Source organism: Fundulus heteroclitus, chromosome 18 (assembly GCF_011125445.2).
Source record: "Fundulus heteroclitus isolate FHET01 chromosome 18, MU-UCD_Fhet_4.1, whole genome shotgun sequence".
NCBI classification, from domain to species: domain Eukaryota; kingdom Metazoa; phylum Chordata; class Actinopteri; order Cyprinodontiformes; family Fundulidae; genus Fundulus; species Fundulus heteroclitus.
The window spans coordinates 35828083-35853448 of NC_046378.1; the positions used below are offsets into that span (position 1 = coordinate 35828083).

The window sequence follows — 25366 nt, forward strand, 5'->3', positions numbered from 1 at the left end:
ATGTATTTAGGAAAAAAAAGGTTAAAAAAAATTAAATCTCTGTAAAAGCTGCTAACACCCTCCTCTGTCCCTAAACTACGGTGAATATCACCTTTTCTATTGGTTCTCCCACGTCAATCATTCTGACGCAAGCATGTAACACCAGTGTCCGTGCTCTTTCCTTCTGCGTTTCCTCTTGCTGGCTGCACATGCACACTTCTAGTGTTCATGTATCCGGTTAGCTTAGCGGTTAGCTTAGCGGTTAGCTTTGGTGTTAGCCGTTCATTTTACTCCGCTGCGCTCACTGTGTACTTTGAACACGGCTGAGAGTCGCAACAAGCGAACCGCGTTCATGTTTATGAGAAGAAGAGGAAGGCCTAAGTAGAAAGAAATGACCAGAGTGGATTTGGGAGATTTTTTTTTTTTTTACGCGATCCCCGAGGTGCAGAAAAGCAGATAAGACTGCCGTGCCCAGTTATTCAAAATGTGACTTGGGGAAACTTCCAGAAAAGTTGCCAATTCTACCTTTAACGTCAAGCTCATTTGAGTTATTCAGCATGACAATGATGCAAAGTACATCAAGTCCATCTCTGAATGCAGACAACAAAAGGTATCAGAGTGGCCTAGTCAAAGTCTTGCCTTGAATCCTATCCCTAATGAGGTTGTTCATATTTGCAACCCCCCTAATGTGGCTGAATCAAACCAGTTCTGCCTAGAACACATCAATATTCCTCCATAGTGATGTAAAAGATCTATTACCAGTCGTTGCTGCCAAAATAGGAACTTATTCATTTTAGGAAGAAGTCACTCGGTCAGAAAGGCCTAAGTTGCTTTGAACTAGAGGTCGACCGGCTGATATTTTAAGATGATATTTGCGTTTTTTTTCCTGTATTGGCATCGCCGATCCATTATCTAAAAACCCACGTCTGATCTCCAGCTAGCAGCTATCACCGCTGTGTGTGTTTGTTCCCATGGAGAATCATGTATCCAGATGGAGACAATTACCAATCACTACGTGTACAGCATCTAACTTTACATAAAATAATGTCCATACACTGCAACGGTGGTCAGTGTTTATTTTCCTCCTTCTTTCCACTGACGCTCTTTTCTCGCTGTGACACGTTCATTAAGTGCGAGCAAAGTGCCGCCATAAGATGCTGTTTTTTTTCAGTGTAACGTTCAAGTTAATGCGAAAGCTGATTATTAATATTAGCTAGTTTATACACAAATATTGAGACTTGTGTAACATTTGTTATCATTGTGTCATTTTTATCATGTAAATGGAGGAAGAAAAAGCAACATCGGCCCCAGAAGTAAGCCCCAAAATAAATAAATAAATCGGCAGCACAAATCGGTTATCGGCTAGACCGATGTCAAAATAATCGGTATCAGAATCGGCCTTAAAAACCTGAATCGGTCAATCTATAGTTTGAACAGCTTCCTTTTCCTTTATAAATAAAATAAAGACATTTGTAGACTGTTATATTTACTCTGGCTGTTTTTGATATAAAATTTTCTCGGGGGTCTAAAATATTTAAGTGTGACAAAAAAAACCTAAAACATAATAAATCTGTAAGTGGCTAAACACTTGTTCGTAGCACCGATTTATTATGTTTTAGTTTTTTTTTCATCAAAATCTTAAAATTGTGATAAAACCGAACAGACCAAATGAATTATATTTCACCTTTTGGGTTTACAATCACATTGTACAATCTCATTTTTTTAAATAAACAACTGCATAAGGTTAAAATCAAAAATGCACTTAACAGTAGCTAAAACTAGCCTTTCCTAATTGCCACTTTATGTAAAACCCTGCTCGGCCACAGGTAGCAGCCACCTGGTCTGCACGGCTCCACAGATCACCAGGAACACAAAGTGATTCATAAAAGAAGCGAGGTTTAATTTACAGTTTTACTAAATGTACATTTCTTTTTAAAAAGTGTCATTATACACAATAAATACAATACAAAAATTAATCTGTAATACTATACTTCAAATTCTCTTCCGGTCTTTTTGTACACTATTATTGTTCCTTTTTTTTTTTTTTTTTATTCCATTTCAATGCTTGTGCTGTGTTTGTTTTTGAATTGTCCACCAGGCCTTAAAAAAAAAAAAAGAATAAAAAAAAAAAACAGAGCTGAGAGAGAAAGCTGAAAGAATGAGAAAAGTCAGTTAAAACCGATCTGCCCCCTGTTGACTGAAACGTATAATTTGCCCTCATGAGCAACAAGACCCAACAGAAACCTGGTAAAATTTGACATTAAGTGGTGGGGAAAAAAAAGTCACTTACATTCTGACATCTTGGTATTACAGCATTAGAGAGCGACCCGACAATGAAAACATGTTTTTTCAAATCATTTTCCTCATTTATATGTGGGTAAATGGGCCTGACCTGATCTGTACTGCCAGCAAAAGCAGCCAAAGTAACTGAGCGCTCCAGTTAAAATGTGCTGTTTGCATCTGTGACAGGAGTCGGGTGTGCAAGGTGCCGGGAACACGTTAAAGCATAACTACTGGCGAAAGGGGGCACCGTTTTTTGACCACTTGCGGACCGACTCGGCTCCCGGGGACGCGTTAAAAAGGAATGTAAACACAAAGAGGAGGAAAAGAGGATTAAAAGAACGCATAAAAGAGCAGGCATGGTCAGGTCTGCAAGTTCACTGTTTTACTTTTAACCACATTTAATCCATCGGGGGGGCGGCTGAGCTGAGCTGAGCTGAGGCTGTGAAAAGGTGGAGAAATGTTTGGACAATTCAAATGGACAAACAAAGCCAACACAGCGTGGGGGAGTAGCTGTACTACTCCCTCTTGTTGCACCGTCCAGCCTGGGATTGAGGGGCTGTTATCTGCTCTGAGTCTGGGGGACCAGGCTGCCATTGTGGCCCCGCCCACCGACCTGAGGGTGCGGCGCCAACGAGGAGGACGAAGAGGCGGACGGGGGAGCCGGGACCGCGGGTCTGTGCGAGGAGTCTCCGGGGCGCTGACTTTGGTGTTGGTGGGTCCTCCCGCCGCCGCCGCCGCCGCCTCCCTTGATGTGGTGGCCCCGGACGGCGGGCTCCTGCTGCAGGTTCAGGATGCTGTCGATGGCGCACTGCAGGTGCTCGTTCAGCGAGTCGTCCGGCGGGCTGCCGCTGGAGAAGCTGGCGTTGTCCATGTCCGGCGAGTCTGACTTGCAGCGCTTGGCAGGGAGCAGAGAGTCCCGCGTGAAGGAGGACTCCGGAGACGGAGGTCCGGGCGCATGCTGGTCCATTCTGAACGTCCCGCCAGTCCTGTGTTTGTTTTTGCCGCTGAACCTTTTGTACTTACTTACATCGGTCTCTTGGTCCGTGCGCTCCCCCTCCCTCTCCTTCGCCCCCTCGCGGTCCAGGAGGAGGGAGAGGTGGTGGTGCTGCGTGGCTTTGACCCCTCGGTTAAACACCTCGTCCATTTTGTCCAGCCCCGGCACCGCGTTCCCCAGATGCCCGCTCTCGTGACCCGAATCCGTCTGTAAGGCCTCCCTGTCTCGTTTCTCCACCCTCACACTCGCTATGACTGTCCGTTCCGAGGGGGGGGTGGAGGCCTCGTGCCTGGGGGGCGACGGCGTGGCTCTGGGGCAGGAGAAACCTTCGTCTAAGCCTCCCGGGACACCCGGCCTCACCCGGGGGCTGATGTTCTCTCTGTAGGTTTTTCTGAGGGGCAGGCGGCAGGTGGTCTGTGAGGGGGCGGGGTTGTGTTTGTTGGCGCGGTGGTCCAACGTGCCGTTCATCTGCGTCAGCGAGGAGGAGGAGGAGGAGGAGGAAGAGGAGGAACATGACGGCGGGACATTTCCTCTCAGCGAAGGGTTGCTCTGAGTGGTTGTGGCAGAGGCCGAGAAGCCGGTAGCTGTGCATGTCGGGGACTGAGTTCTGATGACGGTGCTGGGCGGCGTGGGTAAACGGTGGGACTTTGAGTGCGGCGCGGCGGCTTCCGGCTGAGGCTGCGGCTCGGGGGTGGAGCGGCTGCTCAGCCGAGGCTGGGGCGTGTGCACGGGGTCCAGCGCGGTGTTGTGCACCACCTTGCTGAAACCCGTCTGATCCTGCTTGATCTTCAGCTTCAGGCCGATCCTGCTGCGAGCCTCGTAGGTCTTGATGGGCGGTTTGCTGGTTCGCTGCGGGAGAGCGTCGTCGTCGTCGCCGCCGCCTTCCTGGGAGTTTGAGCCGAACGAGGACGACGCTGCCGGAGCGCGGCCGACGGCGGAGCTCTGGGCGACGGGCTCGGCCGCCGGCGCCGGAGGACAGCTGGTGGACCAGGACACAGACGCTCCGCCTCCTCCGTGCTTTATCACCAGTTTGGTAGGAGGGAAAGGTGAATGGGAAGGAGGGGGAGGAGGCGGCGTAGGAGACGGAGCGGACACTGGAGCAGGAGCTGGAATTGGAGGAGGAGCGGCTGCAGCAGCAGCAGCAGCAGGGGGGATGGGTGCGATCTTGAGAAGAGGAGCAGGAGCAGGAGGTAGAAGAGGAGCAGGAGCAGGAGGTAGAGGAGGAGCAGGAGCGGCCGTGGATGAAGCCGGACTCGCTGACGGGAGCTCAGGGGCTGCAGAGCTCTGCTGGGATGAAACGCCACTCTCCAACATCCGCACAGTGGCTGCAAACTCCTCTGCAAGTGAATAAAAAGACGTACATCAAATAAAAAGACTTACATCTTATAAAAAGACTTGCAAAAAATAAAAGGACTTGCATCAAATAAAAAGACTTACATTAAATAAAAAGACTTACATTAATAAAAAGACTTGCATCAAATAAAAAGACTTACATTAATAAAAAGACTTGCATCAAATAAAAAGACGTACATCAAATAAAAAGACTTACATCTTATAAAAAGACTTGCAAAAAATAAAAGGACTTGCATCAAATAAAAAGACTTACATTAAATAAAAAGACTTACATTAATAAAAAGACTTGCATCAAATAAAAAGACTTACATTAATAAAAAGACTTGCATCAAATAAAAAGACTTGCATTAAATAAAACGATTTACATCAAATAAAAAGACTTGCATCAAATAAAAAGACTTACATCACTGTCAAACATATTTTGCCCCCTTTGCCAATTTGTAGACAAGTTCTTCCCGTTTATAGAGACGCCTTCCTACCGGCCATGTCTCACTTTGATCACCCAGCGGGACATTTTGTACCTACTTTGATACCTAATGAATTAAATATTCAGTAATTCTACTTATGATTCACTTTTCACAACCAGGAGATAACGTAAAGTTAATGTGGTTTGATATGATGACAGCTTGATCTTTCATGAGAACCAAATTAAATCACAAAGAGACGTTAAAAAGGAAAGTTTCTGAAAGAAAACGTACAATTAAATAAAATTACATGATATTTTTGAACAATTTATGTTCATATTTTACAAAGAAAAAAAACTGATTCACAACAGTTTAAGCAGATGAAATAACAGAGGGAAGAGACGCAATGACATGGCGTGGGTACAGAACGGCCAGGGGCCAAAGTGACCTGCAGCTCAGCAGACAAAACAGCAAATCCAAATAAGCAAGAAATGTAAACAAAACGAGCTGAAACCCCTACAACAGCTCTCACCATAACTAGATTAAAGATACATGAAGAACAAAATGCCAGTGAAACACAGCAAGCTCCAAAATTTAGACAAAAAAATTATAAAAAATAAAAGATAATGTAGATATAAGTAAGTTTGTATGTTGAAAACCAGGAGCACTGCAAAAAGGGAAACTAAAAGTAAGTACATCTTTCTTGAAATTAGTATATTTGTCCTTAATTTGAGCAGGTAAATAAGATCATCTGCCAATGTAATGAGTATTTTGACCCCTGAAATAAGATAATTAGATATAATGCACTCAAAATAAGATGATGGAGATGAGTTGTTCTTATTTAAAGTGCAAAAATCGTATTCCATTGGCCGATCGTTTAAACTTGCAGCTCAAATCAAGGACAAATAAACTAATTTCAAGAGGATTTTGCTTACTTTTGGTTCTCTTTTTGCAGGGAAAGCATGAGTGGCCACAAACCTGGTCTCTCCTTGGCCAAAATCCGGTCCTGATTCAAAGCGACCTTCTCCTCCTGTATGAACATCCGGTCGATCATCACCATCTCTGCCGAGGGGCCCAGTCTCTGCTCAGGTTCAAAGGCCGAAAACAGCCGGTTCAAAATCAACTCAAAGCAAAAGAAGGGACTCGCACATGGAGGACGTTGGGTTATAAACTTACTTTCGACTCGGTGAAGAGCAGGTGACGATATTTATCCAGCATGGCCTGGGTCCGTTTCAGCAGCTGGCAAGAGACCTTCTCAAATTCATCATCCACTGCGCCAAAGAGAACCAAAACGCTTGTGAGGACACTGAAAGCTGAAATAAGGGGTACGTCCAGGGTGGTGTTTCGTTTTTTTTTTGTTTTTTTTACCTCTTTGATAATCTTGAGAGGAGTTGGCAGTTCCCTGGTAGAGATGGTAAGGCAGCAGTCTGTGCAGAGTGTCCTCAAACGAGTGGAAAGGAGCACTGTAGTTGGGGTGAAGCACTGAACCCTGGTGTTTTCTTAGCTGCTCCAGCATCCTGCGGTGAGGTGAGCGTAGACATAAAACGATTCAACAACGTTCCCAAAACAAGACGGTTAAAGCGAGGCTTGAAAGCAACAGCAGCACATACCTGGCTTCCTTACTGGGCTCAGTGCTTAAAGGCATTTTTACTGTCGGCGTCTGCGTGGCGAGCTGAAAGGCACCAGGGGAACAATTAAAAATTAAAAACCTCATTTTGAAGGATAAATATCAGACAACAAAAATACAATACAACCCATAAGCCTTTTTAAAGGTTCAATTCCCTAAATACATTTTTTAAAGTTATCATTCCTCATCAGCCAGTCCTTAAATTATAAATATGAATGTTTACTGTGGATTTACTACGGATATTTCTAGAGTTTATATTCATATTTCTAGAGTTTAGCTTTAAAAATAGCACCTCTCAAATAAAAAAATAAAGAAAATCTGACTGAGGTAGAGAAATGGACCAAAGGAAGGAAAGACAAACTGAGAGAAAGATAGAATGATGGATGTCAGGATAGACAAATGGACAGCCAGCTGGAAAAGCAACGGACAGGTGGAAGGATGGAGAAACAAACGGATGGACAGAGGTGGGTAGAAGCACAGATTGGCGGAAAGATGGATGCAAAAACTAACGGCCAGGTGGATGGCTAGACAATCGAATGGACTAAGGAAAGGATGGATAGACGGACGGACGGATGAGTGGGTGAACAGATGTGCAGAGGAACAGAGACGGATTAAAAGGTGGATAGAAAGACGGATGGCCAAATGGTCAACCGAATGGAGAAAAGATGGACAGGTAACCAGTGAGATAAACTAAAAGGAAATTAATAAAAATGACAGAAATGATGGAGAGACTGAATGGGATAGGCGGTTCATTCAGATATTTCTCCTCACTCCTTTTAAGCCGGGCGTACTCTGTACGATTTACGGGAGTATTTTGGATCGGGCCGAGTTTCAGCTGCATCGTGTCGTATACAGGGGGTAACGAGGGGCGATTAGCCTCTCACCACTTCACGGTCAGGGATCGGACGGTTGGATGAAAATCAAACATGTCTGAAATTCAGTCGGCCCTCCTGAGGAGATGGTGAGCGCCTCCTGCTGGTGAAGCAGAGCTATGAGCCGATTTCCCCCAACCTCGCGTACTGAGCACGTGCAAACAAGGGAATTCTTCTTCTTCTTCTCAGATGAAAACATAGGAGTGGAGAGAATCATGGCGGCGGTACGTGTGACATGGAGTCAAACTACGGAGGAGAAACTCGTAGAATTGCCAAGGCGGCACGTTTTGTTCTTTTGAGCCTCGTATTTAACAGAGAGCATCGACACTTCCGTTTTTTTTTCTTCTTCTACTGTTTACATTTGGCTTCAGGATAGACGAGTCCGACAAGCGGCATCTCTCTACGGCGCTGAGTCCGACGTTTTAGACGTACAGTGTGAGCAGTCAGGTCGCATCAGAGCGTCGTACAGTGTAAGAACAGAGATGGAGAGCTGTTAAACTTTAAACCCGTACAGTTTGAGCTGTACATGAGTAAAACGATCAAAAATATCGTACAGTGTACGCCCGGCTTAACTTTTTCCATAGATATCTAGACCTGGAAAATGCTCCGGTTCCCTACTTTTCGATGCTGCGAAGGAACATTGCTTTCACCTGAGTTTGAACAGGAGCCTGGGGCTGCGGAACAGGCATCTGACTGAGAGTAGGTCCCAACACCTGGATCTTCATCGCACCTTTCCCTAGAGTCATCCCTCCCACTGAGCTGATCACTCCTGGCTTTGGCTGGACCTGCTCCAACATTTGCAATAAATAAATAGATGCCCCCTTCAAACACTTAAAAAAATATATAATCAGTCCCTCAAGGAGGTTGCAATGTGTTTTTTTTGTGATTTCTGCAGCCTAAAATGACAGATTTTGCGGCAGCTATTTCAAAAAGATGCAAATTTTTTAAGCTTTATTTTTTTGCCATGACATGGTGTTACAAAAAAGTTTAAATTAAAGTTCCTACTTGAAATGGCACCCTAAAAACGTTTTAGTTGCGGGATTGTGTGTATAAAAAAGTAACTTTTATTTAGGGAAGGAGATGATGGGTCAGGGTTTTGGTCAAGTTGGGTGGGTGGAGGACAGTGAGGGCCAGGAGGGTCTCTCCCACCACTCCACCTCCTATTTGTTGCAACTAGGATTGTGTGAAGTAGATTTATTTTGTGGTTCATTCTTAAAGGAACAATAAGTTGATATTTACGTGACGTGTAGCCAGTCAGAAAGCGCGGTGAGAAAACTCCACCTCCTTATATTAGGGCAGCCGTTGGTTAAACTCCACTCATTTAACCAACAGCTTTTCTTTTTGTTATGTTTTTTTTTCCTGTTAAAATCAGCCCACAAACCATCGGCACTGTTTATCCCTGTCGTCCATATTTATTCACCCTGAACTCACGTTTGATCTTGAGAGGTTTCACAAAATAGATTTCCCGTCTGATATCTGAAGGATCCTGAGTGAAATCTGTTTGTGTGTGGTGTGTTGAGGTCGCCGTCTGACCGGACGCCACACACTGCACAGGCAAACCTGGTATATCTAAGATTTTTTTATCGTTATGTGTGGCGTCTCTCAGGCTTTGAAAATCGTCTGAACCATTTTAAAAATCCTGCCGTGTGAAACCAGCCTTCAGTCACGTTTCAAACCTACTGGTACGGTCCAGAACTACTTTGGTGTAGATCGTGCTTACTTCCTGGTTCCTGAGCCAATCGTATGAGAGTCCCTGAGGTTCCCCAAAACAGAGCGTAGCATTTGGTATTTTATTTTGGCAAAATAGCAGCAGACTGCAAACATGGAAGCCAGTAAGAGAAGCAGACCAGAAACAGAATATCATGTATCCTGTGGAAGTAAAAAAAAAAAAAATCTGTGCAAGAACGAATGGTTGAGTAAATGGCAGGTGTCCGTAAGAGGCATTATGCATGTGTTGTTCCGATTTTAACCACTAGGTGTCATTATTACTTATCGTTCCTTTAAAGCTTCACTTGCGCTTTGTAAACATCAGCTGCAATGCTGGAGGGCAACCTGTTGCGTTCCCGCTATCCCCACCCGCCCTGCCACACACTTCGCTCCGAACCACCCACTAGTCAAATAAAAGAAAAGCTGTTGTTTTGTTTTTTTCATACATCCCACCAGTCAATTTAAAACCCGGACATTTTAATCAATGAAATTCCCCTGGAGGCCCCGGAAAACACGTCAATAGTGGAAATGTGAGAAGATGTGGGTCAGATTTGCGGAAAAGTAGCAAAAACTGCTGGTTTGCTTAAAAACTGCGACTGATGAGTGAATTTGTGTTGATAGCTGCGATCGAAACGTTGCATCTTCCTGGAGGGACTGCAGAAACACTTCACAACAAGACAACACACACCTGTACAGGCTGGGTAAGGCTGACAGGAGTGACAGTCTGATTAACCATTGCTCCAGTTTGCCCTTGGGCTCCTGAGAATACCGGTAAGTCACTTGATCCTGTAAAGAAAAAGAGAGAGAGAGAGAGAGAAAAAACATAATTAAAAAATGTCATTGTGGTCCTCCAGCTTGCATCAGTTTGAAATGATCTACCTGTGGCGGTGGTTTTGACGAGCACCGAGGTCGCCTGCAGCATCGTGGGAAGCTGGGCAGGTGCTTCAGAGCTCGCTGATGATGCGATCACCACTTTGTCAACAGGCACGTCTTGCTGTGAATTGAACTGACTCGTGGCTTGAGGTTGAGGCTTCGCCTGTAGCATGAGGCTATGCTGGGCCTGGAAACGAAGAAACGAAAAAAAAAAAAAAAAAAACACACGACAGGTTGCAGGTTTTGTACAAAATGGTGCAACAGTTGTAGATTTTATCATGTAGTTTTCCTCCAAGAAGCCAGGCTGTAAATAATCCCACCCCCCACCCCCCCAAAATAACCCTTTCGACACCTTCTCATAATCCAATGTTTTTTAAATTGAACATTTGATGCTTTTTCACTCTGATATTAGAAAGAAACTTCATCTGGAGCCCAAGATATAAATCAAAACAACAGAAACGTTCAGAGCTCTTGGATGAGATGATTTCTAATAGTTTTCAAAGGAATGTTAATCCTTTAGTTTTAAGCGTACCTTCACTCTTAATTCTGAATATTTACAGCACCCTAAAACAGTAATCTTACTCCCATACTTGTTTACATTATTTCATGTTACAACTACAAACTTCGGTGCATTCTGTTGGGATTTTATGCAACAGATCGCCTCCAAATTTTAACTTACAGTAAAACCTTGAACAGGGTGATATCTATTTGCATTTGTCCAGCTTTACTCTGATACCCCTAAATAAAATGTTGTGCACTCACGTTCTTTTTGAAGTCATTTATCGTCTAAATGAGGGATTAATATGCAAAATGCTCGTTGTGGCAGCAGATTAACACTGCATATCAACCTGAACACACCATCTCCATGGTGAAACGAGCTGGTGAGAGAATCATGCTGTGATTATGCTTTCTGATAGCAGGGGGCAGGGCAGCCGATCAGAGAGGATACCATAAATGGAGCTAAATACGGGGCGCTCCTAAAAGAAAAAGCTGCTGGAGGTTTGAAAATACTTCAGATTAGGGCAGAGGTTCGCCCTCCAGCAGGACAGCAACCCTAAACATCCAACCGGAGATGAAAGTGTATAGATCAAAGCATATTCATGCGTTAGGATGGTCCTGTTAAAGTTTACGACCTAAATCCAACATGGAATCAGTAAGGAGACTTGACATTTGAGCTTCACAGACACACTTCATCCAATCTGACTGAGCTTGAGCGAAAGAACGGGCAGAAATTTCATCCTCTGGAAGTGAGAGGCCAAGCCGTAGGGAAATAGGTTTTTTAAAAAGTATTTGCTCGATGGAGGGGATGATTGAAAAACAATATATATCGCTGAATAGATGTGTAATGTGAAAAAAAGACAGTTTTCCTTTGTTTTGCATTCTAGCCTATCATTTAGGTTAAAACTGGTCATTCAACCTATCAACCAATTATAAACGCAGATCCAGGAATGCCCCGCCTCCTTGAACAGATTTAAAGATCACATGTGATTTTTTTATTATTTTTTTTAAACTTGCAGTTTTTGTAAAAAGTTGGTTCAATAAAAGGTTGGAGTTTGAATTCAGTGTTTGTGCGTTTATCTAAAAATAGGTCGTCAAGCAATAACATAAAATGGCCAGAGCTGCACTTAAAATATATGTTTTGAATTCTTTTATAGTTATCGATCAACATGATTTTTAGTTTATCAATTTGCTTTTTTTTCCTATATTGTCCTAGGTTAAATTCAAATCCATGTTGCACTTCCCAATTCTTACACTTCTGCACAATTTTGTGTGTCTATTGCATAAAATGCCCAATAAAATACCAACAAAAAAAAGCATAGTCACGCTTTTGCAAGGGTTCGTTTTTTTTTTTTAAACATTTCAGTAAAAATGCAACTTAGCTTTGCCAATGAGATGCTTTGCAAACACAACATTAAACCGAACCAAACAGATTGGAACTATTTAATTTTGCATCAGTACAACCTGCACTGGAAGAAAAAAATTAAAACAGGTCAGATCCTTTTTGGTCATTTGCAATAAAAGACCCACATAATTTTTCATGTTTGTGTGGGTGGGGCAGGTAGATAGAATAATTAATTTTTCACCTAATTAAAAAATTTAAGGAGGAAACGGCGTTGCTGTTGAACCCAATAAAGCAAAATCATAGGGTAATAAAATAATCGAATGAGATAAAATCAACATGCAGTAGTCAGTACCTGCTGCAGCTTCTCCAGCAGCTGTTTATGCTGAGGTGACGGCTGAGTGATGGATGACAGAGTCTGAATTTGTGCTCCTACTACTTGCAGGTGATGCTGCTGCCCCGCTGTGAGGCCCTGGATGGGAACCTGGGTTTTCACCACAGCCGTGCCACAGGCGCTAACGGGAGGTGCGGCAAACTGGTGCTGTGCGGGCGCTGCAGGGGGAGGCTTGGGGGATTGCGACATCGGAGGCATCTCTTGCTGATAGGGAGCGGGCTGCGAGGCCGGTCGAGGCAGAGGCTGATGCTGAACTTGAATGTGCACCTGCTGGGGTGGAGTTTGCTGCACGGGACCCTGTGGAGCAGGTTTGGGAGATTCTGTGACTTGGTTGTGGACGATAAAGAGCTTGGTGTGAGACGACGGCGTGCACGAGCGCGAGGGAGTTTGAGACTGGGGCTGAGGCTGAGAGGAGGGGCGCGACTGCTGGGGCTGTTGATGGTGGGGGGACTGGATCTGCTGGCTCAGAGTCAGGGGGGACTGGGAAGGCTGCGGACTTACTGCCACCGGAGGCGTTGTGGCGTGAGAGGTCAGGGCCGGGGACGAGGACATGCCCTGGATCTTCAGAGCCTGCTGAGGTCCACCTGAGGGTACCTGAAGAGGAATCACAGTTTATACACCAGTAAGAGTCAGGAAGACGGGCAACATCTTAGCAACAAAAAACAAAATCAGCATTTAAAAACACGAAGGAAAATACAAAGACATGAACAACAGGATCCAACGTCAGGGCTGGGCGACAGCATTTCAATCCCAAACTGGTGTGAAATTTCGTTCAAGGGTGAAATAATACCTTAAATCCAAATTCAATTAATTGTCTGTAAGAATAAAGATGGTCGCCCAACCCCTGGGCACGCATACTTAAGTCAAACAAGAACAAACAACACAAAAGCGGACTGTTAGCCTTCAGTATCTACAAGCCGCTGCGGCACAACAGTTAAAAGGACACGGATTCCTCTTTATGCTCCTGCGTAAACGCAAAGTGGGAGGAATGGCGGCTCAGTGGACCAAACAGGACAGAAGCGAGATCTGTGGGACGGTGACGGTGAATCAGAGGGTGATCTGCGGACGGAGAGGACGGGGGCGGGCGGTCCGAATCGTTTCGCTGTGGGAGACTCCACTGGTCAAACTGGGGATTTAAAACAGTAGCGACAGTGCAACGAGACTAAATGACACGTGCAGGACAGAGAGCGAGCTAGTGAGGCGGTTAGGTCTTGCAAAGCAATTAGAGGTGAAAAAGCTGCTCTAGGAAAATGTCAATATTTTTAGAATAAGCATACCTGCATGTAGTTGCAAAATGCACATATCAAAATGTTAGGACTATTAATAATAGAATAAAAGGGAGTCTTGACTGTCGGCCAAAATCTTTACATTAATTCATAAAGTGATAGAGGGACGCAGAGAGACCGGCCTACAAACACACCATCCCTAACATCACTGTTTGGGGAGGATGCTGTTATTGAACGAAGAAGGCTAGATTTAAAAATGGCGCATTTTGAACGACAGAGCTGTTAGAAGGTATTTTAAAAGTAGACTTCTTTGACACAGGGAAACATGTCTGTGGTTCTTTTTAAGCTGCGAGAACTAAAGAGAGCCAGACTTGTAGCAGATAACAGGAAGACCAGAGAGAGCACAGCAAACTTGCTCCGTTTCATCCTCTGTCTATCACGGAGAATGATGGCAGCCTGCTGAAATCCCAGCGTTACGATCTGCATCCTCTAGGGAAGCGATTCTGAAAAAGGCTGGAATCGTTTGGATCCAGACTAAAATGCCAAGACAGTCTAGACAGCCGATGCCTTATCTTTCTAGGGCACCCTCACTGGGAGACTCAAGCGACGGTGTTGTGGGATAAACCAGAGCACAGCAGAGCATCCTGCTATATGCTCATCCTGCTATATCACTCATTCCGAACAATTATGATGTTTAAAACCTAAGTAATTATGAAAGAAGTCATTCTGTAACTGGAACCACGAGGAAATAATTTTGTGAGCCCAACGATCAAGGAGTCATATCAAAACAGCTAACGTTAGCATAGCGCCTTAGCAAAGATCGCTCTATGCAAAAGACCTCCAGCAGAGATGGCATGCACATGCACTGAAGACCTTTGGTAGCTGGATTAAATTAATAATAAAGCTGAGCGTGTTTTTTTTTTTTAAAGGCAAAGTGTTGTTAATACTTTAAAGTAACTTTCTAAATCCCAAACGACCCCGTGTTAGAGCAAAGAAATAAAAATTAGTGAGTTAGGAAGAAGAAAATATTATAGAGGGCCGAAAAACACTGATCAAATGTGAAGTTTGACTAGAAGACTAAAAGGATCGGTTCTTTGCTTCCATATAAACTGCTTTGTTACTTCGGAGAGGCATATTTTTTTAGCTTTCATAAAAAAAAATTTTTAAAACTCCCGATATGCGTGGTTATTTTTAATTGAACTGCAAAGGTTTACTCACTGAATTGAATTGGGTGCTTCATTTGTCCCCCAGAGGGGAAGTTTACATTTCAGTGTAGTCCATCCCAAATATGGCCTCACATGACAAAAAAATATATAAATACTTATGAATGATATAAATTACTTTTTGTTTAGCATTTTTATTTTAGAGTAATAAAACCTGAAAAAAACCTTTTATAGGGTTAGATTCAGGCATCCCACTGAGGGCAGACGGCTTCTGTTTTACCTTGTTTTGTTTATGCTTGTGTGTAAAGAAAGGCACCTGATTTGTTGAGACACGAAAACTAAGTTTATTTGGTCAATCTGTTGTTAATTTTTTTGTAAAATTGGAGCACTCATTACGCTTTCCTGACAGACATTTAAGCCGCTTAGGGTCAGAAAGAAACAACTGTGGACATGTTGACTGCTGTCTCAGTCCAGGGTAGCCTCTGCTCCTAATATAAATAATTAATATGGATAACTAATGGCCGCTCATGGCAGATAATTAGGATTTTCAAGGCTGCTCTTATATCTGCTTATATAAAGTACTCACAGCCCTTGGCATTTTACATGTTTAGTTGCCTCACAACCTGGAATTAAATTTGGACTATTTGAGAGTTTACAGCATTTAATTTAGAGAACCTGCCGACAACTTTAAAGATTGCAAAGGTAAAAAAAAAAATAGGATCAAATAACAGAAAATGTAATCATGCATCACTGTTGACACGCTCTAAAGTCAGTACTTTAGCAACGATTACAGCTGCAGGTGTCTCTGGATCAGCCTGGAAGAGCTCGCCACATCTGGCCTCTGGGATGTCGATACATTCCTCAGGGCTAAACGGCATCAGCGGCGAGCGCCTTCATGTTGGATGGTTTTCACTTGTGAACAGCGATCTTCTAACCCAGGGGTCTGCAACCTGGGGCTCTTTGGACCTTCCACAGTAGCTCTTAATAACTTTGGCTACAAATTATATTTTTATTATGGTATTTAAATGTAATAATGATAATAAATACAGGTTTTAGCAGTTTTTTTTGGAATATTTGCTTTTAATTTTGACAACAGAATGATGCTAAAAGTGCAAAATCAATATTTTTTCACTATGTTGCAAACTATGATTTTTTTTTACATTATTATCCACAAATATCAACATCCCGTCCATCCTCTTTCTTTTTTTAAACCTCAAAATAGACATAAAAGGGCGTTTCTTTAACGACGACAACATATTTACTACAGTAGATCTTTATCACAAATAATAACTTGTCTTTTTTCAAAAGGCCAGGCAACATTTGGGGCTCTGAACAAGTTTAATTCAAGTGAACTGCAGGCAAACTAGCTCTTTAGACTGTAAAGGTTGCGGGCACCTGTTCTAGTCTAACTGTAGATTCTCAGTTGGATTTAGTTCTGGACTTTGACTAGGCCATCCTAACGCATTTATAGGTTTCCCTTTAAGGCACTTGGGTGTTGCTCTAGCGGTCTGCTTCTGGTCGTTCTCCTGCAGCAAAGTGACTCTGCGTCCCAGTCTCAAATCACAGGCCGACTGACGCCGGTTCTGCTCCATAACATCCCCGACAGATCATGTGAGACTTACGATTGTGCACGGGTAGACTTCATTTCCCCAATTATGTGAATTTTGAAGGTAATTGGTGGAACCAGTAAGCACCAGCACCCCTCACGACCCCACAAGGGATAGACGTGTTAGAAAATGGATGGATTGTTGAACCAGAACTTTTTAGGGGCTTCAGAGCAAAGGAAATGGATTTTTTTCTTTACACTTTTTTCATATATATCCTCATTTTCAGTTCACCGACTTATGCTGGTTCATTACAGAAAAACTAATCCATGCGTTTATATTTAGTCGAATTGATCACTGCAACGGTGTTTTTACAGGTTTGCCTAAAAAGTGGATCAGACAGCTGCAGCTGATCCAGAACGCTGCTGCCCGTGTCCTCACTAATACTAAGAAAGTAGAGCACATCACACCAGTTCTAAAGTCCTTCCATGGCTCCCTGTATCTCAGAGAATAGACTTTAAAATACTTCTGTTAGTCTATAAATCCTTAAATGGCTTAGCACCTAAATACATCACAGACTTGTTATCAGTGTATCAACCATCCAGACCACTCAGGTCTTCTGGCTCCAGCCTACTCTGCATACCTAGAACCAGAACCAAACATGGAGAAGCAGCATTTAGTTCCTATGCTCCAATTATCTGGAACAAACTTCCAGAAAACTGTAAAGATGTGGAAAACCTTAGTTCCTTTAAATCAAGATTAAAAACACATTTGTTTAAAATTGCCTTCAACTGTCCTAGTTAACTGAATCACCACTTTTTTGTTCTATTTTCTATCTATATTTTATTCCTACTTGCTTTTATTCTGTTTTATTTTGCTATATTTTAATCATGTAAAGCACTTTGCATTGTCTTTGTACTGAATTGTGCTATATAAATAAATTTGCCTTGCCTTGCCTTACATAAATAGAATAAAACGCATTAAATTGCAGTCTGGAGTGCAACGGGTGAAAAGCCAAAGAGGGTGAACACTTTATCAGCGGCTGGACTGGATGTTGGCCGTGGATCTGGGATCAGCGCATCTCTACTGGGTAATAAAACGACACACGGTAGGAACGGACAGCGGGAGCAATCATGCTTTTTTTTTTTTATACTAAAAACGAAGCATAGTGTGAAAGGCACAGACGCTGCAAGCAAAGGACTAATTTGTGCATCCAGGAGGTGAACGGCGCTGGGTGAGAGCTGTGGAAGCAGGAGAGATAAAAGAGCTGTGACGGGGAAAAAGGTAGGAAAACCTAACATGGTGGCGGCAGCAGCAGCAGCAACAAGTGGGTGGGGCTCAACATAAAGGGGCAGTTCTACCTTTACCACTGCTGCCGTGTGGGAGGGGCCAGGGGAAGGGCTGTGGCTCTGACCCACCCAGGAGTCAGTTAAGTGGCTGTCATGGACAGCGGGGGCCGCAGCGGTGATGCTGTTGCTGCTGACGATTACAGACGCTGGGACGCCCACTGAGGGGGTAGACTCATTCTCTGTTTGGTGGTGCTGCTCCTGATAGTACAATTACCGTTTCAGGATGAGGGAGGGAGGGAAGGAAGGAGGAAGGGGATTGGGAGAATGAGCAGTAACATAGTAAACCAAAGAGATCAAACCAAGATAACACTCGTGCTTGTTACACTGCAAAAAACTGATCTAAAAATAAGTAAAATGTTCTTAAAGTTAGTGTATTTGTCCTTGATTTGAGCCGGTAAATAAGATTATCTGCTTATGGAATGAGTATTTTTTGACCCCTAAAATAAGATAATTAGACATACTGCACTTGAAATAAGATGATGGAGATGAGTTGTTCCAAATTTTAAGAGCAAAAATCTTATTCCATTGGCAAATCATCTTATGTACCCGTTCAAATCAAGGACAAATACTCTAATTTTAAGAACAATTTTGCTTATTTTTAGTTCCGTTTTTGCAGTGTACTTTTTTTTGTTTGTTTTTTTAAAAAGACAATGTTAACAACAACACATAAAAAAGCAACGCCAAAAAAAAAAAAAAAACATGCACAAAAGCTTGGAGCACTGACCTGTTGGAGGAACATCTGCAGAGACTCCTGGCTCAGGATCATGCTGGAACCCTGGTTGGTGAACAGCAACCTCCCTGGACTGCTCTGAGCCTGAGGGGGGACCAGCCCCACGGCTGTCACAGACGAGGAGGTCGACACGGACATGGACGGAGAGGAGGACGCCACCACGGAAGCGGCGGACACCGACGGCGCCGGCTGCACGGCCAGTATGGAGGACTGGGGCAGAAGTTGAGGGCCGGGATGAGCAGCTTGCTCTGTGGCGCTGCCCAGCACAGTGACAGCTTCCCCGGTCTGGCCTTGAGAGACGGTAGCTACCCCCGCGCCGCTGGCGACTCCGCCTGGCTGCGCCTGCAGGGCGGTCTGAAGGCTGATGGCGGGGCTCAGTCCCTCCACCTGACTCACCATGGTCAGGGAGTTCTGGATGGGCATGCCCTGGATCACGGTCTGGGCGTGGCCGGAGGCCGCCGGGGTCTGCGTGGGATTCTGACTCTGCGCCAAAGAGGCGACCGGCATCTGGAACAGCGTCGGCGTGCCCATCTGACCGGGCTGGAGCTGAATGTGTCCCGAGAGGATGTGGGCGGCGCCCGGGTGGCCCTGCGACGTCAGCATCTGGCCCAAGTTGATGTTCTGGTTCGCCGTCAGGATCTGGTTTGCGATGAGCTGCCCGCCGGGACCCTGGCTCGTTATGATGTGGCCGCCCGGGTGTTGGGTCAGGATCTGCCCGCCGGCCTGCAGCTGAGGCAGCAGGAACTGGTGGTTCTGGCCCTGGAGGACCGTCTGCGAGGGAATAACGATGCTGCCTTGTTGGTTTAACAGATGCACACTGAGCGGCTTGCCGGACGGCTGCGCTGCTTGTTGCTTGAACAGTGCCTGTTGGAACTGAGGGCCTTGTGTCGTGGCCTGAGTACTTAAGACAACGTTGGAGCCTGGCTTTCCTGTTAGGAAGGCGACATTCTGGGCGGCAGAAACTGGAATTTGCTGCAGCCCAAGAGCCTTATGAGTCTCGTTCTGCTGGGCCTGGGGTGCCGTCTGCTGCTGCTGCTGCTGCTGCTGTTGCTGTTGTTGTTGTTGTGGTTTGAAGAGTTTAGAGTGAATGGCTCCCCCCTGTGGGGGTTTCGGCTGAATGGGTGTTGGTGTGCGTTGGATGATCACGTTCTGCATGATCTGGCCTTGCGTTTGCGTCTGAGGCACCACTCCCGTGTTCATGGGGGCGCTTCCGAAGCCCACCAGCCCAGCGGGAGCGGCCATTGTGGCAGCACTGATGCTGTTTGTGCTACTGACAGAAACAGACGGTCCGTTTAAAGCTGGAGAGCCAACAGTGGCTTTGTTACCTTGTATCAGAAGTCCACCCGCCGAGCCGCCGATGCCGGCCTGAGAGCTGGCAGCTGACACCTCTGGTCCCGACTGCTGCAGCTGGTATCCACCCATGGCTTTGGCCAGGATTGGCTGCCCCGACTGGTTGATGGTCATGACAGTGGGCTGGCCCACAACCTGAATCTGTCCGATACCCAAAGGTCCCGACTGACTCCCGTTAGAAAGAGCCTGAAGACTGGAAATGGGCTGAAGCGTCACATTGCCGAGGCCGACTTGCTGCATGAAAGGCTGAACGCTGATGGCCTTGTTCATAACCTGCGACTGGAGCTGCAGGCTCTGCTGGGCGAGCACGGACCCCAGCATGTCCGTCGTGGCGTTGGAAGGATTCCCCGCGGTGCTCTGGGCCGACCCGGGGAAGAGTGCCGCCGCGCCACCAACGCCGATCCCTACCCCAACGGCGGCACCTCCAGCTGCGGAGAGACCGGCGTCAGGCAGGCTTTGGACCACTTGGGTAAGGCCCGGGATTCCGAAGGACACCAGGTCCAGCTCAGTCCCGGCTTCCTGCAGGCTCTGCTCTGTAATGTTGGCCTCGGCCAGACTCTGCTGCAGGATGTCGCACGGCTCGTGGTTCGACCCGATGCCATTGCTGCCGCCCTCTCCACCGGGCGACCCACCCAAGATGTCGTCATCCTCCAGGAAGTCCAAGTCCACGCTGACTCTGGGCAGGCCCGCCGACTCGCTGGCAGGCAGCTGGACCGCAGGCTGGACCTCTGAAACATGGCCCTTTGAGCACAGCAGGAGAGGAAAGGAGTGAAACCGGGTGATCAGCGAACAGCCATGCCTAGATATGACACCGTGACTGTAGCCAAACTTAGCACGAGAATTAACATGGAGACCCAACGAAAAGCTCTCATCCGACTGCAGCTAATTGAAGCTCGTTAAGTGAACATCTGTTAGTGGGGGGGAAAAAAAGGGGGGGACTGGAAGTCGCATGCTACATAGACAGACAGACAGACAGACAAGAGCAGGAAGAAGATTTGGGGGATTTTACTCACCCCAGTGGTAGAGAAGAACGAGCTGGAGGGGTCACTCGTACCATCCAAAAGGTCGTCAGTGTCCAACTACAGACACGTCCACCAAGGGTAAGACAGACAGAAAGCCAAGGTACCCAAAGCAACAGGCAAATAAGTCACCAGGATGAAACATTCAGACCATCAAAAATAGAGAAGGGTGAGGAGAAGGGGAGAGCACAGATCAGAATAACCAAAAGCACCAGAGAAGAGATAAGCGACAGAGGAATAAAATAAAGGGAGTAACTCAAGAGTGGGGGGAAGCGTTAGTATTAGCCTTTCTTGTTTTGTGGAGAAGCAACGCAAGACGACCGGAAAACGAACAGTCGTTACGAAAAAGGAAAGCCGTAAAAACGTAAATGGGGACAGCAACTTGCGATCTGAGCGTAACTTTGCAACTAAGTCATTCAGGCACCAGAAATAAACATAGAAACGAGTTCATCAACTAAAAGGTTTTGTTTTCTATCTACAATGTACCGTTTTTTTTTTTTTTTTTTTTATGTAACCACTTTTTTTATTCTTTGTACTCACATGGGTCTCAGATCCATGAAGAAAGTCATTTAGAGCTTCTGGGTCACTGTAGGAAAAAAAAAAAAAAAACAGAATCTCACAATGACGCAAGGACACACATCTAAACTCTTTTCTCTAAAATTATTTTTGATGAGATAAATGTGACATTTGAGCTAGAAACTCACCAAATTACATCTAGAAGGCACCTGCCATCTTCATCATCCATGACAACTGTTGAAGATAATAAAAAAAATTAAAAAACAGGACAACTGAGACGCTTATTCAATGACAAGACACGTTTCTCAGCCCTTCATTAAAGTATAAATGGATGTAAATAAAATACACAGGCAACAATGTTAGAAACAAATTAAAAACACCATCAGTATCCACGACAACAGTTGTTTTTGATTTTTTTTAAATACTGACACCATGGATAAAGAATGATTGTTTTTAAAGCAGTCAAGACAGAGATATATTTGTGTCACATCATTTTAATGTAAACAGAGCAACGCTCTTTCGTCTTATAGAGCTGAACTACAATAATGTCACTCCATAAAGCCTTGCAGCCGGCAACGTGACACAGACTTTTCCAACTAAGAGCGACGTCGGCCAGTAACCATGCATGTTTTGGACGGCTGAAGAAAATGAGGGCGCCCCAGAGAAAGCCCACACATGCAAACGTTGCAAGTATTATTGCAACGAGATAAAAGTTTGAACAGCGGTAACCTCTGTTCCACTAATAAAACTGGGGTGGCATAAAGGTTTTCCTGCCAGCATACAGAACAGACCCATTTGGTCAACTCTAGATTGTAAACATACCTAAAATGAGGGCGATACGGCTTAGAAATAAAGCCGTTGATTTTATTATACCAAATCCAATTCATCGATTTTTTTCACCCTTTCATTTTATAAAAATAAATCACAAAAAATATGTTTAAAAACCTGCTTTTATTTCTATCATCTTGTCTGCGAGTTGACATTTACTCAAAGTGCTACTGATTACAAGCTGTGAAACATGTTTAAAAAAAAAAAAACACAATGGCTGGCCCTGTCGTTATAAACAATGAAAATATAACAAAATGTTTGCTGCAAGTGGTTTTATAGAACGAGCAAGATTTTGTATACATCTGAGAAAAGGCTGTACTTCACTTGTGTAACTTTAATCTAACCTGAATTAATAAATCAAAGTGCTTCGCCTTGAGGTAATAAAGTTTCCTCTTTATTAGAGTATTTTGACAACATATATTGAACATTACAACCTATTACTGATACAACTTATCCTTTTTGGACTGATAAAGTGCCAAGTTTCATGGAAGCCCAAGTAGTGCATTGGCCAAAAAGAAAAAAACAAATCTTGATTTTTCAAAAATGAAATCTTTGTAAATTCCAAATTCCAATTAATCACTAAAATCAATATATCGCCCAGCCCATGTGACAGCATTTGCATGAAAAGTAAAGGTTATATGTCTGCCTGACTGAAGATCCATCCAGGATGTACCTCAACTCTGGAGGCAGACAGCCTCCACTCACAACCATCGTTGTATTTTAAAGAAGAATTATTTCCTTTGGTCAAATACACCTTAACCTGCCTCAAACTATGTATTTCTAATAAATATTTTATTTACTATCCTTAAAATTATTTAACACAACATCCAAGAAAACAGCCCCCTATGTTTTCAAAAGTTAGTTTTGCCTTTTTTTTTTTTGTATTTATATTGCTGAGCTTTTACATTAGTCATAACAGCCCAAAAATATTACATCAGACGTGAAGACAGTAAACTGCTATGGATGGGAGGGATTTTCTGGCTCTGCGTATGTTTTAAATTTTAGATTGCAGACCAGGTATTCTTTAAGGTTTATAAAATTTTAACCACAACATTCAGCTCTTGATCTCCACGTGACTCTCTTACAATATCTACGCTGATGACACACACATTTATTTTATATCTTACTTAATGACCACAAGTATGTGACCGTCACGAGTCAGTGTGTTGGTAATGTCATTGAGTTGATGGGCTAAAATTTCTTCCAATTTAATCCAGGAAAGACCAGTTGTTTTTTTCTTTTCTATCCCAAAAAAATGCAAGACTTTAGACGTAGCGATCAGCAAGACTTATTGAGCCAGAAACCTGCTTCATTATAGATTCACAACAAAAAGTACCTACAAAAAGACAGTAACAAAAACAGGCTGCAACATTATTTAAAAAAAAAAAAAAAAAAAAAAAAAAAACACTATTAGAACCAAAGCATTTCTATTAAAAAAATAACACAGGGAGACAAAATCATTGAATAGTATAATTTTGAAATAAATAAAGAAATTAGGAAAAATGCCAGTTCTGACTAAAAGCAAGGAAACAGATCACATCAAATCATCCCGCAAACTGCGGCAATGGCTCAGTTTGTAAAATAATAGATCACTTGTCACGTATGAACAACCTGACCCCTTATATTACCAGGAACCTGTTTAATCGGTGTCCACATGACCCGTACCATAAAGGCAAGGCAAGGCAAATTTATTTATATAGCACAATTCAGTACAAAGACAATACAAAGTGCTTTACGTGATTAAAATATAGCAAAATAAAACAGAATAAAAGCAAGATAAAGCCACGCTTAGTTTATATAAACCTCAGCTGAAGAAACAACCCCATGAAACTCATGGCTTGTTACAAACAAGATGGAAAACATTGTTTATTTTAGCTTCCCTGTGTATAGTTATGTTGTCAGTTCTTCATACACGGATTTAAATTTTTTTTAATAAATATTCTTCTTTTAAAAAGTATTGCTTGCATTTTTATGCATTTATTGACCAATAATTTATTATTTTATTGTCTGTTAAGAACTTTGTGCTTTACAAATAAACTTGCCTCCCCATCATCTAGCCTGCTGTTTATTTTTAGACATAATGCGTAGCTTGTGTTGGAATGTTACAAATGGAGATATGTAGTTATATAAAAATTTTACTATAAAAACAAGTGAATTCGTGTTGTTGCTAAGAATTAGGTCTTAAAAATAAAGACGAGAGTTTGCCGCCTGCACTATTCTCATGATGACTTTGCAACGCGTCATCTTTTCACATGCAGGCTCGGTAATAATAAACACCGATGGGGTTGAGCTGAACTCACGCACAGATCGGACAGAAACTAGATTTGCTAAACAGACCAAAAAAAAAGAAAAAAGAAAAACACACAGCAGACAACAAACTGAAAACGCGCGGTTTTCGCACCGCCTGCCAGGGTTTCCGAGTGTGGGCTCTCTCTCTCTGACTCCATCACAAGCGACAACTGTGTATATAGCGTCCAACAAGGCAAACAAAACAAATAAACACGATGTATTTTTTACGCTTGGTGGTCCTCGATACTACGAAGGTAGCTCGGTTGTAGCTCCGGGGAGGCAGCGGCTCGGAGCCATTGCTCGGTTAAAGCAAACCCAGTGCGCAGGATATGAATGGAGATATTGCAAACGGGTTGCTAACATGCTAGCTGGTGTTTTTAAACAGCTTTGAAAGCTATCTTTAACTATTTGTCACCGCGCGGAGCGTTTGACAGCAACACATCTGACTTAAAACTCCAATGAGACCAAACTTTTGATTTTAAAACCCAGTTTTCGCCCCTATTTCTGGTCATTTTTCATGCAGCTCTGCTGAGTTGCATTAGCCTAGCGAGCTAGCCTGCTATCAACAATATTGAGACGTACAGCTAGCTTGAGCCTTTGACATTCAAAACAAACCATCGAGTGACACAATTTGAGCACTGAAGGTGCACAGCGGCGCCGCAGTTCAGTCAGGACCAAGTGGAGCCGTGTGCCGGGATGTGTAAGCGCAACTACGTAGCGAGCTATCGCTAATTGCAAGCAAAATATGAGTTAATGTTGGAATACTCTTGGATGAGGGGGGTATGCTTGGGAATACGGTGGAAAATGAGCGTGTTTACGGTGCGGTGCGGCAGTGTGGCGCTTCGATTGCGTTAGCTATGCGGTTCGTGTTTTGTGCGCAGTTGGCAGATATTGCGGCTTTGTAACGGTTATTCGGATTAATACAGAAATTGCTACATTGTAACAAACTCACCCGAGACGTTAGAGGTGCAGGCGGCGCGGGGTCTCCAGGACAGCCTCGCACGGGCTGCTCAACAGGACCCGAGT

General features: G+C 43.9%; 1 protein-coding gene across 6 annotated transcripts; it reads right to left on the minus strand.

Annotated features, from left to right (window-relative positions):
• Positions 1–1855: 1855 nt before the first annotated feature.
• bicra (BRD4 interacting chromatin remodeling complex associated protein) lies at positions 1856–25366 on the minus strand. 6 transcript variants are annotated; one of them, XM_036149397.1, is made up of 16 exons: positions 25293–25366; positions 21412–21457; positions 21248–21293; positions 20702–20767; positions 18333–20429; positions 17621–17806; positions 12828–12920; positions 12288–12623; positions 10099–10279; positions 9908–10005; positions 8163–8297; positions 6624–6685; positions 6382–6530; positions 6190–6284; positions 5992–6097; positions 1856–4593 (listed from the first exon to the last, which is right to left on the minus strand). In XM_036149397.1, the coding sequence occupies exons 2-16, from the start codon at positions 21450–21452 to the stop codon at positions 2822–2824; spliced, it is 5463 nt and encodes a 1820-aa protein (XP_036005290.1). In that variant the 5' UTR covers positions 21453–21457; positions 25293–25366; the 3' UTR covers positions 1856–2821. The 6 variants fall into 6 exon arrangements, with proteins under 6 accessions (XP_036005290.1, XP_012723745.2, XP_012723744.2 ...); XM_012868291.3 differs by having other exon boundaries at positions 5992–6094; positions 12288–12920; XM_012868290.3 differs by having other exon boundaries at positions 12288–12920.

What these genes read in the sequence shown, in the direction of transcription:
- bicra (XM_012868290.3), bottom strand. Translation starts at nt 21,452, where the DNA reads ATGGATGATGAAGATGGCAGGTGCCTTCTAGATGTAATTTG. An exon ending in ACACGGCAGCAGTGGTAAAG is followed by an intron (nt 12,921 to 17,620) that starts GTAGAACTGCCC and finishes ATTCCTCTTCAG; the next exon opens with GTACCCTCAGGTGGACCTCA. An exon ending in AGGCTCCTGTTCAAACTCAG is followed by an intron (nt 6,686 to 8,162) that starts GTGAAAGCAATG and finishes GGTGCCTTTCAG; the next exon opens with CTCGCCACGCAGACGCCGAC.